Raw genomic sequence first — 17949 nt, forward strand, 5'->3', positions numbered from 1 at the left:
TTAAAACAGTTCCCCCTTGTCCTATCACTATCTATCCATGTAAAAAGTTGCACTATCTCTCTTTTTTAGAAGCCCCCTTCAAGTACTGGAAGGCCTCAATGAGTTCTCCCCTGAGCCTTCTCTTCTCCATAATGAACAATCCCAGCACTTTTAGCCTGTCTTCATAGGAGAGGTGCTACAGCCTTCAGATCATCTTTGTGGCCTCCCTTGGACCTGTTTTAACAGGTCCACGATGTCTTTCTTGTGCTGCGGACCCCAGACCTGGACACAGTACTCCAGGTGGGGTCTCATGAGGGCAGAGTAGAAAGGGAGAATCCCCTCCCTCGACCTGCTGGCCACACCTCTCTTGATGCAGCCCAGGATGTTGTTGGCCTTCTGGGCTATGAGTGCATGCTGTTAGCTTATGTCCAGGTCTCCCTGGATGGCATCCCATCCTTCTGTTGTGTCAGCTGCACTACTCAGCTTCGTGTCATCTGCAAACTTGCTGAGGGTGCGCTCGATCTCACTCTCTGTGTCATTGATGAAGATATTGAAGAGCCCTGGTCCCAAGACAGAGCCCTGAGGGACACCACTTGTCACCAGCCTCCACCTGGACATGGAGCCATTGACCACAACTCTCTGGCTGCGTACATCCAGCCAATTCCTTGTCCACCAAGTAGCTCACCCTTCAAATTCCTTTCTCTACAATTGAGAGATAAGGATGTCGTGTAGGACCGCGTCAAAGGCCTTACAGAATTCTAGGTAGATGACATTGCTTGGTCTTCCCTTGCTGACCATTGCAGTCACTCCATCATAGCAGGTCACCAGACTGGCCAGATATGATTTGCCCTTAGTGAAGCCATGCTGGCTCTCTTGGATCCCCTCCTTGCCTGGCCTTGCATGCGCCTTTACATTGCTTCCATGAGGACCTGCTCCATGATCTTCCCAGGCACGCCCAGAGGTAAGGCTCACAGGTCTGCAATTCCCCAGATCTTCCTTTCTCCCCTCTTTAAAAGTAGGAGTGATGGTTCCCTTTTTCCAGTCATCAGGGACTTTGCCTGACTGCCATGACTTTTCAAAAATGATGGAGAGTGGCTTGGCAAGAACATCAGCTAGTTCCCTCATGACCCCGCAATGCATCTCATCAGGCCCCATGAACTTGTGGCTATTCAGCTTCATCAAGTGGTCTCAAACCAGCTCTTTGCTTACAGTGGGAAGGCCTTTGCTACTCCAATCCCCACCTAGAGGTCCAGGGACATTAGAGACAGGAGAAACCTGACTGCCAGTGAAGACTGAGGTGAAGGGCTATCAATTGCAACCAGTTCTCCCTTCTTATTCATTGGGGCTGGTGGATGGGGAGGTGGTGTGTACACTCTCCTTGGCCTTTGTTTTCCGACCTATGTACTTTTAGAATCCCTTCTTGTTATTCTTCATCTCTGTCCTGGTTTGAAGAACAGATGTCTGTCAAGGAAGGCAAGAACCTCCCTTGGAATGGAAAATGTGCCCCCCTTTTCTCTGAATTATTATAACTTGAAATTTATGGGGCTTTCAGGCAAAGATATGGGAGAATAAATGACAGTTCTTTACCAGAATATATATATATATATATATGACAAGGCAAACAAACAACTACAGCAGGAACAACAAAGAAAAGCAGAAACCCAAAACTAATCTCTCTCTCCCACAGAAAAAGAATAAATACTAAAGCCCTTACAGTAACTTAGAGGGTAAGGAGGTTACTTTCTCTTACTGCTCCATGCTGTAACTTTCTTCTACCTTTCCTTATCCCTTGTGATACTGCCTTTCCTCTGGCAGAAAGCAGATCCTGGACCTGCCTCCATAGTGGCCATGTTGAGTTGGCTTCTATACATCATAGATGGCAGAGTACAGCTCCATTGATGAATCTCCCTCGTAGACTCTTGAATACTCCTCAGTCTGCTGCTCACCTCCTCCTGAAGCTCAGCCACCAAGCAGAGCAGTTCATCAATCTGGTCACAGCTTCCACAGTCTTGCTTGCAATCACTTTCCATCTCTAGGAATATCCCTTCAGACATCCCACAGCCAGAAACCTGGGTGGTTGCATTGTTGAATAGGAGCTCTGTCTATATAGAAGCTCAGGAGAAGCAGAAGACACTGCTTTTTGCCAGGTGGCCACCATGCTGCTGCTGCAGTGTGCCTGCCTACTAGGAATATATATGCTTGTTTGTTGCAGTCAGCTGGACTGATAATTTTTGCCTGCTTAAATCTCCTGTGGTGCCTGGTGCAGGTTCTGCCCCTTGCTGTCACTTTCAGTGGGTCTGGGGTCAGTTGCTTGGGGAACACCCTCTGTTGAAGACAAACCTCTACTTGTCCACATGTATCTCTCATGGATTTTTAAAAATTATATGAGTAACACACTAATCCAAAGGTGTGTTTACTTGGAGACTTTCAAAGAAAAATATTGTGGTTTCCTAGATGTTTTCTAGATGCACAGAACATTCACAAGATGGTTGGAAGTACTTTTTAAAAGTCAACATTGAATGTTAATTTATAGCTTTATAAGCAAGCATATCTGTCTTCTTTTCCCTATGAATCATGTACACTTAATGTTTATGATGATGCTGTCATTTAACCCTATATGTAATATACAAGAATAACTGTCATTGGGGAATAAATAAGTTTAAACCATATATCTCAAATAGTGACCAGAACATTGAATTAATGTATACTGTTACACAAATATTTTTACCTTGTGAAGAGGCAGAAAAGTAAAGCTTAAGAAGGAATATCTATAAACTTCAATGATATGATTTTCAAAACTAGATTTGTATATTTAAATTCATCTTTCCAAACTGGATTCTCAGACCACAGATTTCAGTCATTACAAGGCAGGCTTAGGGCAAGCAGCTACCGGAAAATTAGACATGAATGAGATACTTCTCTGCTCAGAGAGCTCTGAGAAAGAAACTATATATTGGTATATTCAGCTGTTTTGAGCTTTAAATGCATATAGGAAATAGCATAATGTGTATATTCAATACTTATTTTAAATCAAGAAGCTAAAAAAAATACTAAAAATTAAAAACTTCAACAACAATACCTACACTACAATCACAGAATTGTTAGGTTTGGAAGGGATCTCTGGAGGTCATCTAGTCCAAACCTGTCAAGGCAGAGTTACCTAGAGCAGGTTACACAGGAACACATCTGGGTGGATTTTGAATGTCTCCAGAGAGGGAGACTCCATGCCCTCCTTGGGCAGCCTTTTCCAGTGCTCTACCACCCTCAATGGAAAGAGGTTCTTCCTCGTGTTGAGGTGGAACTCCTTGTACTTTAGTTTATGGCCATTGCTTCTTGTCCTATAGCTGGGCACCACTGAACAATCTGGCATCATACTCTTGGCACCTGCCTTTGAGATATTTATATGCATTAATGTGATCCCCTCTCAGTTTTCTCCAGACTAACCAGGCCCAGCTCCTGCAGTATCTCTTCATAAGAGAGATGCTCCAGACCCCTAATCATGTTTGTAGCCTCTGCTGGACCCTCTTCAGTAGCTCCTTGTCTTTTTTGTACTGAGGAGCCCAGAAGTAGACACAGAACTCAGATGTGGCCTCACTAGGGCTGAGTAGAGAAGCAGGATCACCTCCTTTGACCTGCTGGCCACAGTCTTCCTAATGTACCCCAGAATCCCATTGGCCCTCCTGACTCCAGGGCACACTGCTGGCTCATGGACAACTTGTCATCCACCAAGACTCCCAGGTCCTTCTCTGCAGAGCTGCTGTCTAGTAGGTCAGCACCCAAACTGTACTGGTACTTGGGGTTATTCCTCCCCAGGTGCAAGACCTTACACTTGCCCTTGTTGAACCTCATGAGGTTTCTCTCCACCCAACTCTCCAGCCTATCAAGAATCAAGAATCACTACAAACAGTTTTTATTAAAACATTAACCTTGAAGGCTTAAAGCAGGTATATGAAGAAATAAGCATCCAATGTTTTAAATGCAAAGATTTGCTATGAAAATATCTCCTGAATTATGACACTCATGTTATAAATATGATGTGATAGAAATGACTCAGGGAAGAAAACCAGTAATTTAGAGGACTACTTCCTAGCCCTTGCCACTAGTCTTCCACATTCAGTACAGCCTACCATCCTTGCTGCATTAACAGCCCTTGATGTAATTACAAAACAACATTTTCCCTAAACTCTCACTATTATTTCTCTTCTTCACCATGGTACTTTCTGGTACAACATATTGAGGAAAGGAGGGGTGGCTGCACATAGTTTTGTTGCATCTTTTGAATCAAAAGTAAATTTAGGAGCAATCCTTTTTATCAGATACCTATCAAATAGTCTGATAATTTGCTGTGTGCCAAAACACTTAACCCAAAAGAATAAAACATATTTCATATGCTAGAACCAAAGACAGAACAAGCTTTTTATTAGGAGATGGGAATTTGCTATGATTTGCAGCATGCTATTTGGAGGGGAAAAAGTTCCAAAGTAGTGAAATAAAATACAAGTTTTTAACTACTGCAAACAGCTTTAATAGAAATTAAATTATTACTTACCAAAATCTACTCTTGTTAGTATGCACTGCATTGGATGGTCAGTTGTATGCCTCGTTGTTGTTGCACCACTCTCATAACAAGTTGCACACAAATCGTAATCATAGCAAATTAAACACTTGTATCTGCGACCTCGAAAATTTCCTTTTAAACATGCATCACAGCTGACACCTGTGAGCAAAGAAAATTGCTTGAAAACAACAGTAATTTCACAGTGGTTTAATGATACAGATTTGTTGCTATAGCCCCCAACAATGAATGGAATTCAACCAAGATGCTTTTATGGAACTGATGCCCAATAAGACTCAATTTTAAGCATATTTATATCTTTAAAAAGGCAGTAATCATCCAAAGTGAAAGTTAAAGTAAAATAAAAACCAGTCAAGCACTTAAAATGATAATTTGCTAGGATATAAATTATTTTAAATCACTTTTTTACACTGTTTGAAAGCTTGGTTCAAAACATTCTCAAGGTTAAATAGTATAGTTTGTGAAAACAACAAAACAAAGTCCACAGCAGACCATCCCGCAAGCCACACAAACCCACACACCACCACCAACACATAACACCACCCCTCCCTGGCTTTCGTGGTTATTTTTATACTTTCTAATAATTAAATTCTGAAGAATGCCAGAACCATTTTTCACAACATAAACATATCTGAGAGCAGAAATTTAGGTCTTCTGTTCTGAAGTACAGAATAACTTTGAATACATCTTAATTTTATGTTGCATTATCTCTTCAGCTTCTTCCTTTTGAAACTTCAAACTTTGTACTGTAAATCAATCAGTCACACTGCCTGGGTCAATAAAAACTTTCATTATCTTCTAAAGGTTTTTGCAAATTTCTTAATGTAATTTCGGTTCTCTGCTGTTAATTTAGATACAGGCAAAGGAAGCATCATCATCTTTTCATCTGTCAAGGCCCACAAAAACTTCCATCATTGCAGTAGTAAATTAAAGGCCTTCATGATAATATCTAGTGTGTACAACACATGCGATATTTTGACTGAAGTCCTCCTTTAGGATCAATTTAAACAAGCTTTTCATAGTTCAGTGCAAATGCAGAAAATGTTATAGAAACAATGTTATTGGAAGAAAGCACTGACATTGACTCCAAGATGATTAGTAGAGGAAGATCATCAAGATCTCAAAACTGCAATTATCCCAATGGTAATTTCCTAATTATAAACGCTATTATCAGATAAAAATCTAGTATTAACACAACTCACCACTACTGCTTGTGATGTCAGGTCCAGGGAGCAAAGTTAAATTACATAGAGAAAATTCTCACATCTCTCCAAGCTAGTATTTCTTCATATCATTCTAAAATACCATGTTTTCATTTTGATAAACTGACAGCAGGTGGCATAACACACTACTTTCATACCCTTTTATGTAACAGGAGAGAAATGCATCAAAAAAAAAAAGGCCTCAGAAATTCAGCTTTTTTTTTTATCCATACACTGTATTATATAAAATTATATAAAATTAATTAAAATTTTAGAAGTTTGCCCCTTTACACCTTAAAAACAAACAAAAAAAAACCCCACAACCCGCTCCAGAACACTGAAAGATAACAGAATGCCAAAGTGAATTGAATGCATCCTAATTAATCTCAGGTTTTGAGGAAAAACACACACTCAGGAGGGGTTCAATTATAAGCAGGGAACAAAAAGGGCAAACTAATTAAAAAGTTGTGAAAAGAATTCAGCTTCTTCATGAATTTCTGATTTACATGATGCGACAATGACTTTTTAAAACCTTTTAAATTATTTCCTATTCAGTGGAAACAGTTCTCCTGCACCTTCTTCAGAGTGGCCTCATGGAAATGATCAGAAAAGAAAAATAACCTGGCTTATTTTTAAATAAAGTTCTTGATGCATTTTACATTAGAAAATAGCAACGAGACATTTTCAGTTTTTCTACTGTTAATTACCAATACACAAGTACATATGTAGACTGATAAACAGACCCAAATAATGACATTTATACCAATGTACTCTCTCTTCACTATCAGAATAGCTATGGCTGCGAGGTGGTTTTTTTTGGTTTGTTTTTTTTTCCTCCCTCTCGACTGTTTGCTCAATGCATTCCTTTGGGTTTCTTTTGCTGTTTTTTTTTGTTTTCTTTGTTTGTTTTTTTCCTGATCTTGGACTGCCTAGGGGCAAATTCTGGGAGTACCTGTCTGCACTCGAGGCTCTAGGCCAAGTGGAGTGGAGTGGCTCTGCTCCAGTCTGAGTTGCCCCAGCTTGCCCATGCCAGCCAACTGACCTGCTGAGAGTAGGGCAAAGTCCCTCCATGAATTCTAGCCCTTAAATGAGTGCCAGCCATGAGAGTGTGCCAACGGCATATGCTGACGGAGTTGCCTCTGCTGGATACATGGGAAGGGAGGGGAGGGGGGGGGCTGGCGCCATTTTCCCCTTTGTCTTTTGAGCCATGCGCTCGGCTGCAAAACACACCATCCGGGGGGGGGAGGGGGGTGTCACACCTCCAATTTAAGTTTCTGTTTTGATGCCTATATACCTTAGGTCAAAGTTACAATGTACTTATATAGCTTGAGTTATAAGATATCAGTATAACCTCAATCATGCCTTTTTATATATCTATATAATCTGTATCAATATAACCTTGTCTTGGGGTGACTTTATGATGCATGTATCCCCAGTTGTCTGTTCTGTTTATGCTGGATATTAAGTTCTGCACCTTTAAGACTGGTTCCGAGAGTGAAAGGGGGAGAGAAGAAGCACACAGTTTGTTTTCAGAACTTGCACTTGCTCCCCAGCATCCTTCTCACGGACTGTGTTGTCTTCAGCACAGACATGTGGGAGAGAGCTCTCCTTTGCTTTTAGTTTCTTAGCGAGGTGATGCAAAGAAGTTCCCTGGACTGTGGTTTTTCTTTTTCTTGGATCTGTTCAAACCTGCTCTGGACTGAAAACCCAGAACAGCACCAGGAGCTCACACTTGTGGCCCACCAGGGCCTGGGACATGGCATTTTCCAGTGCAGGAGGGACTGAAAACAGACTGAGTGAGCCGAGCTACACCCCACAAAAAGGACTTTCTGAATTGGCCATCTCTTCAGAACAGCAAGAGGTTTCATTGTTTAATATTATTATTTTTTTTTATGCTTGGGAATACTTTGCTTGTTAAATAAATACTTTTTCCCACTTTTCTCCAAGGAAATCTTTTCCTGAACCAGTTGGGGGAGGGGCCACTTGAATTTGCTTTCTAGAGGGACCCCATTCAGAGGTTTCCACCAAAATTTGCCCTAAACCAGGACAAACCTGAATCATAACTTTCTATACTTATATAACCTGAATCGGAGCTTTTTATACCTATATAACCTGATATGAATAACTTTCCATACAATGTTATGGCTAGTATATAGTTAACTAGTTGCTTAATGCTGAATAGACAAAAAAAAAAAAAAAAAAAAAAAAAAAAAGGCAAACAACCCTCACCAGGTGGTAGTTTCAGAGATAGGTAAGCATAGTACTAATGAGAAATTGGCAAATGTAAAGCCAATTAGCCACAAAATAAAGAATTTAGGCTGGTTAGGACCAGACAGACCAAGGAACACCATAACTGCACATGCTCCAAAGACAAAGTTGAAAAGTTCAGATGCAAAGACTTTGGAAGCCTTCATCAAAGACCCCCGACAACCCCTGAATTGGGGAGGCACAAGCGCAGTGCAAAAGAACCATTGATATCCATGAGATCATACTATGTAAGTTAGTTCCAGCGTGTATATGATGTTAAAATGACATAGTAACACTAAGCAACATTTACGGTATAGATATACCACAGCACTTAACAAAGGTAGGTGAGTTAGGAGGAGAAATCCCCCTCACCTCCAGTGCTGCAATAAACAAATACCTGCTCTATAGACACCAGTCTATGGGGTTTTATTTCCAGTCTATCTTTCGGGCATTACTTTGTTCCTGGGGAGTCGGTGAGATTTAGCAATTTTGTATCTAGTGATTATTCACTGGTTTTGGGTTTTTTTGCCTATTGCTGTTTCTCTTGTTAGTAAATCCTTTTTTTTCCCACTTATATCTACTCATATGCATTTCTCCTTACTGGTAGAAAGGGATTGGTTAAAACTATGGGGAGGTAACTCATTTTAGAGCATCCCCATTAAAAAGTCTTTAAACCAAGACACTTGTGGATAAAACATGCTTGCTTTTTAATGCAACAGTATTCTGCTAAAGGGTAGCATTAAGCTAAAAGCCTAAAGATTTTTTGACTCATCACAACTTTAAATGATCAAACCTCACTCCTAAAGGCATTTTCAACAGTATTCTCTTCTCATTAATATTACTCAATTTCTACAGGTAAGCATTTTGAATTTATGGATGTCCTGGGGTGACTTTATGATGTTTGTATCCCCATTCGTCTGCTTAGCCCAGAAATGAGTTCTGCAACTTTGGGGCTGATTCCGAGAGCAAAGGGGGGGGGGGGGGGGGGGGGGGGGGGCGGGAAGAAGCGCGGAGTTTGTTTTCAGAAACTGCACTCACTCTTCTGTCACCCTGGTTTTTCTGAGTTTTTTTAAAGCCTTCTGATTGTTCATAAGATGGAGTCAGTCTCTTTAGCTTCTGCACAATATTAGGAGCAGTTTTCCCTTTTCTCACACATGGTAAAATAAACAAACCTTTTGTTTTTTATTCCCTGTCCTTTGTTTACATATTTCTAGCCTGAAAACAATTGGAACTGACAGCTGGTCTGGCCACTGGGCTGAGAGGTGATAACCCCAGAAGCCAATCCACAATCAGACCCACAAATGTATAAAAAGTAAGAAATAAACAGGCAGAGAAGCTCTCGGCCTTGGCTCGTGTCCTGGTTTGGGACAAATTTGGGAGAAAACCCCTGTATAGGATCCCTCTAAGGAAGCAAACCCACGTGGCCCCTCCCTCCAACCGGTCCAGAAAAAAAACCAAAAAACCAAAACCCTCTTTGGAGAAAAAAGTGGAAAAAACTATTTTACTAAACAAATGAAGTGCATACAAGTATAAAGAATGAATAATATGAAACAATAAAACCTCTCCTTCTGAAGTGAGATGGCAAATTGAGAAAGTCCTTGCCGTGGGTGGAGCTCGGCTCTCTCTCTCAGTGCCTCTCCTCAGTCCCAGTCTCTCCGGCGCTGCTGGAGAATGCCGAGGTCCAGGCCCCGGTGGGCTGCAGGTGCAGCCCCCAGTGCTCTCCTGGGTTTTCAGTCCAGAGCAGGTTTAAACAGTTCCAAGAAAAAGGAAAAAAACAGTCCAGGGAACTTCTCTGCCCTAGCTAGCTGAAACTAACTAAAAGCAAAACAAGATCTCTGTCCTGCAGTCTCTCCAAGCCTCCGCCGAACACGCTGTCCACAGAAGAATGTGGAGGAGTCAGGCAGTTTTCTCAAAACAAACTCCGCGCTTCTCCTTGCTCTTAGAACCAGTCTTAAAGGCACAGGACTCAATATACAGCATAAACAGAACAGACGATTGGAGATACAAGCATCATAAAGTTACCCTAGGACAGCTCGGCATTGGGCTCTCTCTGAGGAGCAACTCTGCCCTGCAAATCTCTGGTCTCTGTGTGACTGCTTTGCGTGCCGCGATCACACTCTTCCACATTCTGCTCCTGGACTGTGTTGTCTGCGGACGGACAGCGAGAGAGCTCTCCTTTGCTTTTTTAGTTAGTTTTTAGCCAGCTGAGGCAGAGAATTTCCCTGGACTGTGGTTTTTTTTCTTTTTCTTGGATCTGTTTAAACCTGTTCTGGACTGAAAAACCCAGAGAAACACCTGGAGCTCATGCCTGCAGCCCACTGGAGCCCAGAACAGCATTTTCCTGTGCTGAAGGGACTGATAAGAGACTGGACAAGCTGAGCTATAACCCATCTCTCTTCAGAACGGTGAGAGGCTTTATTGTTTAATATTATTTATTTTTCATGCTTGTGAACACTTTGCTTGTTGAATAAACACTTTTTTCCACTTTTCTCTAAGGAATTTTTTTCCTCGAACCGGTTGGGGGAGGGGCCGCTTGAATTGGCTTTCTAGATGGACCCCATTTGGAGTTTTCCTCACAAAATTTGCCCTAAACCAGGACAATGGATCAATCAAGAGATGCTTAAAAGTCCCATGACTTAAAGAGAAAAGGAAATGTTGTTTTGCTTAAACACATTGGACTCACTATTCTGGTATATCACACACTTTTCACCTCTACCACGGCTGAAAATTTCAGAGATGTTATCATACAAACATTTTATATGCAGCATGCCTAATATTAACCTATTAAATATATATATAGTCCAATATTTATTCTCATCTTCCCAATCAAATATAATTTATTCTTATGCTATAACATTTGGTTAATCTCTAATAAAAATAGATATGAGGAGCTAAGTATTTATCAGACTGAGATGAACATCTGATCTGATGTCCAGAAAAGGAGACTAATGCTAAATAATATTACAGTTCAAATATCATCTCACACTGGGATTAATTTTTAAAATTACAAACAAAACCAAGGTGTGAAATCCAATAAGATAACCTGAATACCCAAAATTAAAAAATGAGCAGCCTTACTGTTGGGGGTTAGGTTTGTTCCTTTCTTCACTTATAGAATTTTCCCCCATAAGTTGCTAGAAGACTAAGTACTGGTGCGTATGGGTGCTTGACCAACACAAAGAGGTGGCCGATGGGAGGGCAAAGTTTTGGGGCAGGAAAAGGACAGAGCTGGGGTCAGCTTGGTGCTTTTCTTGCTCTCAGCATCAGAGAGAGGACAGCCAGGCTGTTGCTTGCTAAGGGAGGAGTTCAGTGTCACCAGAAAGTCCGGTCCTGGGAAATCTACCATCACCTGCTTGTGTGCCCAGGAATTCTGAGCTCCTCTGCCTGCCCTGCTGAAGCTGAGCCAGCCCTGTTGGGCCGTCACGGCTTCTTTGACACGGTTCTCTTTTTGCTACGCTGTAGCCTCTCACCCTCCTGCCCTGCCAGGGACAACCTGCTGTTCCAGCCACCAGCCCGGAAGTTTCCACCATTCCAGCTTGGTGCTCTTGGAGTCCCAAGAGATCAGACTGCTCCTGACTTTGTGAAAAAAAAGCCCCTCGAGGTTCTTGGGTCTGTTTATTATTAATGCTGTAGTTGTTGTTTGTTTGCCTTGTTATACATACTAGTAAAGAACTGTTATTCCTACCCCCATACCTTTGCCTGAAAGCTCCTTTAATTTTCTAAATTATAATAATTTGGTGGGAGGGGATTTGAATTCTCCATTCCAAGAGAGAGACCCTGCTCCTCCTTAGGAGATACCTGTCTTTCAAACCAAGACAGATTTTGGAGGATGTCCCTGGCAGGCAGGGGTGGGATGCCCCGGCAGGGCAGGGGGGTGCTGGGCTACAGCGTAGCAAAAAGAGCAGTGCTGAAGAAGCTGTGATGGTGGGACAGGGCTGGCCCAGCTCCAGCACGGCAGGTGAAGGAGCTCAGAATTCCTAGGCACATGAGCATATGATGGTAGATTTCCCAGGACCAGGCTTTCTGGTGACAGTGAACTCCTCCCGCAGCAAGCAGCAGCCCGGCTGTCCTCTCTCCAATGCCGAGAGCAAGGAAAGCGAAGCTGCCCCCAGCTCTGTCCTTTTCCCACTCCAAAACTTGCGTGATCTTCCCCCTCCCGACTTTCGGCCACCTCTTTGTGTTGGTCAAGCACCCATAAGCACCAGTACTTAGCCTCCTAGCAACTTATGGGGAAAAATTCTATAGGTAAAAAAAGGAACAAACCTAACCCCCAACACTTACATAAGCAAAAATAACAACTTGCTTTCTCTTTGAACAGTGAAGACTTTTGCATTTGACTCCCCAATAATATTAGGAGCAGGTAAAAATAACATTGGAGATTTCACATTTGGCTTACACAGGATACACAAAACTTCAGGGTTATGAAAAGACCTCAGAAATAGCATTTCAAAGACATCAGTCTGAGATAAAATTTTCAATAATTTGCTTCCTTTGTCACTCTTATCCAAGACTGGCTCTATCCTGTTTCGGTATTTCACAGGAAAAGCATGGAAATATTGACTTCCATTTAATTACTAGACAAAGCAGGAACAGCATTTTAATGTAAATATGAAAAAGTTAAAGAGAACATATCCATTGTAAATAAAGAAGCATTCTTGAAGACATTAGGCCACAATTCCTTTCTACTCAACATGTACACAAGAAAGATAACAGATTTTAATTAGAATAAGTAACAGCTGCAAAGTAGAGAGTAATAACTCATCTCTTCACAATCAAATTAAAATACATGGTTTATGGTCACCAAGACGAGCAGCTCCAGCGACAGCACAATCTGCAGATGAGTGCTCTTGCCCACATGCAGTAGGGGAGGTCCTGAAACGGGGAGAGGAAAGAGGTGCTAGGAGCTCACACCTTGTCTGACAGCAGCTGACAAGACCCAAGCGGGACTGGGGGAAACAGCAGCCAAGCCCACACACTTACAAAAAGCTTCTAGGGAGCCCCAGTGATAAGGGCAGGCAAACAGGACATGGCATGGCAGTTTGCATGGAATGGCACTGTAACACCACTGGCCTGACTAGGGGGCAATGGTGTCTACCTGTCTGAAGGCCACAGCTTCTCCAAACACTGCACCTGCCTTGACTGACCCAGCTCTGATGGGATCACACTGTTACCCAAGTGTCAGGTTGTAGGATGTGTCCTACTCTTATGCCAGACAACAGTAGTGAGAACAACTGTGGGAGATGCACCAAGATAGAGGAACTCAGTTTAGTAGCAGAGCTCCAACAGGAGGTGAGTAGGTTGAAGAGTAGGAGTCTGAGAGATAGACTACAGGAATTGCACCCTACCTTCCCTGGGACAGGCCTATGAGAAAGACAGGACATATGATAAAGAGGATTCCCTATCCTTTGTCCACCTGGTAGAATGCAGTGTTTTAAGGGATATGGGGAATTGCAACAAGTTCCTGCCTGGCATAGCAGGCATGTGTCCTCCATGACAACCTCACCAAACAGTAGGAGGACCGAAACGTGGAACTGAACAATGATGAGGACAGTAGTTTATCTAGGTTAGAGATGTCATCAAGGTTAAGTCACCCTATGAACTGTGTCAAAACCACTTCCATAAAGAAAAAAAAAAAAAAAAAAAAAGAGTTCTTATCAGAAGAGACTCTTCTGATGGGAACAGAAATTCCAATTTCTTAAGGAAAGTATGCTGCCTTCCCAGGGCCCAGCTTAAAGACATGGTAAAGAAACTTCCTACCCTGGTAGAGCCCTCAGATTATTATCCATTATTGCTTTTTCATATAGGCAGAGATTAAGTTGCAATAAGCCCAAGGACATTCAAAAAAGACTTCAATGCCTTGGGACAACTGGTTGAAGGATCATGAGAACAAGTAGTGTCCTCTATTTTTCCAGTTTTGGGGAAGGATGAGTGTCTTGGGGTGATTTTATGGTGATACTCTATTCCCTAATTGTCTGCTTTATGCCCAGAAATGGTTGCTGTAGCTTTAAGGTGGGTCCAGGGGAGGCAGGGGAGCCTTGGGGCTCTGGTGCAGGCTTTCTCAAAAGCCTCACTCCTGGGTGTGCTGGGTGCCATGCGGACCAGCGTTATTTTGTTGCTTAGCTAGCTTGTTTTTTGTTACCTCAGGCAAGAAGTTTTTAGTTTGTTTATTTTTATTTTCCCTGGTCTTGAAGGCTGTGGCAGCAATCCTTTGGCAGCTTGAGGGTTTTTTTTTTTCCTTGAACTGATCAGCTTGGTTTTGGTCCAAGATCAGACAATCGATGGGAGCCACAGGGACACCCTATCTCAGCCAGACCTCGGAAAAAGCCAACCCAATGAAAGAAAGGACCCTAAATACACCAGCTTCACCTACTGTAAAGAGGAGACCAACATCAGAGATTCACCAAGTTCCCAGCTGTTTGTTTTGAGCTGTTGCTTGAACCTTTGGTTTTTTTCTTCCCTAGGACAGAAGATGAGCGGCATTTTGTTCCGCCCTTCCACATGGCCAGCTGTTTTGTTTCTTCCCTGTGGGGGGTTAAGTTTTCCTGTGGAATTTTTCCCCCCATAAGTTGCTAGGAGACGAAATACTGATGCTTAAAGGGTGCTTCACCTGTACAAAAGAAGTAGATCACTTAGTTTAGGGGGGAGGGAAAGGCTCGAGGGCTCCGGGAGCTGAGGGTGGTGGTTTTTCTGCTCTCAGTTTTCCAGAGAGGACGGTCGGGCGACTGCTGGCTGCGTGAGGAGTCCACTGTTAACGGAGGGTCCGGTCCGGGCAATTCTATCATCTGCTGGAGCACCCAGGAATTCGGAGCTCTTCGCCTGCCCTGCTGGATCTGGATCAGCACGGGTCCATCCATCGTGGCTTCTTCAGCACTGCTCAGTTTGCCTGCCGGGACACCCCCCTGCCTGCCGGGACAACCCACCATTTCCAGTCATCAGCCCAGAGTTTCCACCCTTTCGTCTTGCTGCTCTTGGGGCCCCAAGAGATCAAACTGCCCGGGTCTTGTGAGACAAAGCCCCTCGGGGTTCTTGGTTCTGTTTATTATTATTATTGTTATCATTGCTGTTGTTGTTTGTTTGTACTGTTATATTTACTAGTAAAGGACTGTTATTCCTTTCCCCATAGCTCTAACTAAAAAATTGGGGCTTTTTTAATCTTCCAAATTATAATAACATGGAGGGAAGGGATTAGAATTCCCCATTCCTAGAGAGGCCTGCCTCTCCCTAGCAGGTACCTGTCTTTTCAAACCAAGACAGAATTTGGTGTCCAACGTGGGGCACGAGGGCATTGAGAGAAAAAGGAATAACAGTTCTTAAGTGCCTACATTCTTGTGTACTGGATATCATGTGGTCTGGCTTACCCTGGTTCAGGTGGCATGTGGTGGTGGCCGTATTTCTCCCATTTGCAGGCCCTTACCTAAACATGGGCGCTGTAACTAAGGCTACTGTGGCTGTCATCCAGTTTGCTATATGGGTTAACAAGGTGAGGAATTCGTGGATTTTTAACTTCCTCTGGAAGGCAGGCACATGGATTCAGGGCTATCATACACTAACTGTGTGTTTCTGGGGTTACTTTAACAACGGTACCTACTGTGAAGAAATGACACCAGGGGAAATTTTTTCCCAACCCTTCACCCAGCTCTTTGGGCCTACCCCACCAGTCTTTGAAGGGTTCAAATCTCTGAATGTTAATGATATCATACAGTGGCTGGTATTGCTGGTATGCCTGCTCTGTTTAGCATTTAAAGATAAGGGGAGACTGACCTGGATAACCACCCTGATACCTACCCTAGGGAATAAGGATACTGCCCCACAGCCTGACCCTTCCCCACAGCCTGACCCCACCCCACAGCCTGCCTCAGAAATAAACCACCTAGATTGGGTAAAGGAGATCCGTGAGATGCTGAGGGAGCACATTTCCCCTGTAGTAGCCTCATTAGCCCCAGCTGGTGGGAAACCCTCCCCCTGCCCCAACAAAGGAGAGTCTGATGGTGCAGCAGCGGAACCCACGGACATTACAACCGTCCAGGTTCCAGCTGAACCACAGGGGCAGCCACAGCCAGCAGCAGTTGCCCCTGTGAAAACAAAGAAGTATAAGGTGAAATCAAAGCACCCAGGCAACAAGGATAAGAAAGGAGGGCCCTCACAATTCGCAGGGGAGTCAGAGGTTGAGATCATCACTGAGTCCCTGACATATGAAAGGCTCCGTAATCTGCAAAAAAACCTTGCACGGCGGGGACGTGTGGGAGATTAGGGACAGGCGGTCGGAAGATATCGCGTTGTACGGGCAGACAGAACCCCTGCCTCAATTCTTAGTTGGTTAGTGTCCTTGATAAGGTAAGCAATACCTAACTTGTAACGTAAGCAGACGGAAGTGATGTAGCAAACAGAGGTTTTATAACTCCATGTAACCTGTTAATAAACGCCATTAGCCGTCCACCACACTGGTGTCTGTGAGCTGGTGGACCGAGCAGCCTGGGTGTGGCTGCCGTGTCGTTCCTGAACCAGGTCGCTACGCCTCAGCGGAGGTAACAAGTGGTGCCGAAGCCCCGGGAGTCGCCCGGGAGAACGGGAGTCGCCTGGACGGGTGAACGACGGCCGAGCGGCTGGTCCAGCTCGGCGGGAGGGACGCCTCCGGACCCATGCAGAGGATGGAAGCTCTCGTGAAGGTCGTTTCTCAGATTCATAAGCAGTGGGGAATTGATTGTAAAGCAAAAGATTTTACCCTCGCAGTGACGAGGCTTTTGCAACTTAGTATTATTGATAGACCGGTGGATATCCTCCACCCAGATGTTTGGGATCAATGTACTAAAGCTCTTGCCGAAGACACAATGTCTTCCAGCTCGGGGAAAAATCTTAAAGCATGGGGAAGGGACGTAAAATCTTTACAGAAGGCTTTGCAGGAACAGGACACCTGGAGAGCTGCCCAAAATTGTTTAAAGGTTTCCCCCCAATTGGGTATCGCAGCAGCGACGCAAACTTTCTCAGAGGGAACTGTTGTTGAGAATTTTCAGTGTAAAAGAACGTAGTCTGAATGTTAGTGATAATGCTCAGAGTGTTGATGAAGTCAGTTCGGCCGAATGCATAGGCTCAGGCTCGGAAAATCAAGAGCTCGCGTCAAAGCCTCCAAGCTCAAGGTCGCTCACTGATAGCGCTGAAAACAAAGAGAGCTCGTTTGCTAACGCAGGGGCGCGAGAGCAGAAAAAGGGAGGAGAGCGCAAAGAGAGAGCTGAAGCTAATCTTTGCCAAAAAGTACGTTTTTCTAAGGCAAGAAGCTCCCACAGCAGGAGGTGGGGGGAGCGCAGGTGCAGGGGGCGGCTCAGCCCCGAGAGAAAGGGGCGGGGGCCAAGAGGGAAGGGACGGCCCAGCCCTGAGGGAAAGGGGCGGGGTCGGAGCCCGACCAAAAGGCTCCGGAGCCCGGAAGCAGCCAGTCAGTCGACTTCCGGCTCTGAACCGGACTCTAGCTGGGACTGGGACAGCCAGTCCTCTGCTGCCGGCTCTGACTCCGGCTCTGACAAAGAAGAAGTAACAGTATATAAAATCAGTAACAACAATGTTTCTACTTGGGTTGAGGGGAAGTCAGAAAAAGAACGAACTCCTCTCACAGACTGGAAGAAGATAAAAATGGCATGCTTTAAATGCAGCCAGGCATTTAAATTGAGCAAACGTGCAAATTATCAGACTCCCACCTTCAGTGCCCCAGTCATTCAAACCCTATCAGAATCTCGCAGCACGCAGACACAAGAGAGAAGCCACATCTGGCACCTCCTCCTCATCCCGTCCTTTAGCTATCTACCAAAAACCTAAGTCAGATCCTTACAATCTGTTTCTCAGTGTGTTAAATGCTACCTTTTTGTCATTGAACCAATCCAATCCGAACTTTACAAAATCATGCTGGTTATGTTATAATGCAGAACCTCCTTTTTATGAGGGCGTCGCCCTTGATGC

The 17949-nt window shown here is 43.8% G+C and overlaps 1 protein-coding gene across 4 annotated transcripts in view; it reads right to left on the reverse strand.

Annotated features, from left to right (window-relative positions):
• LOC120764935 (E3 ubiquitin-protein ligase KCMF1-like) overlaps window positions 1–17949 on the reverse strand; it is a 94148-nt gene that overhangs the window by 17512 nt on the left and 58687 nt on the right. For 3 of the 4 annotated variants that reach the window (XM_058423946.1, XM_058423945.1, XM_040089108.2), the window contains exon 2: window positions 4529–4696. In XM_058423946.1, the coding sequence (XP_058279929.1) occupies window positions 4529–4696 (168 nt within the window). Of the gene's footprint in view, window positions 1–4528; window positions 4697–5757; window positions 5852–17949 lie in introns of those variants that run through there. The other variant, XM_040089111.2, reaches the window with a different exon arrangement.

The sequence above is a fragment of the Hirundo rustica genome, chromosome W, assembly GCF_015227805.2.
Source record: "Hirundo rustica isolate bHirRus1 chromosome W, bHirRus1.pri.v3, whole genome shotgun sequence".
In the NCBI taxonomy this organism is placed as follows: Eukaryota; Metazoa; Chordata; class Aves; order Passeriformes; family Hirundinidae; genus Hirundo; species Hirundo rustica.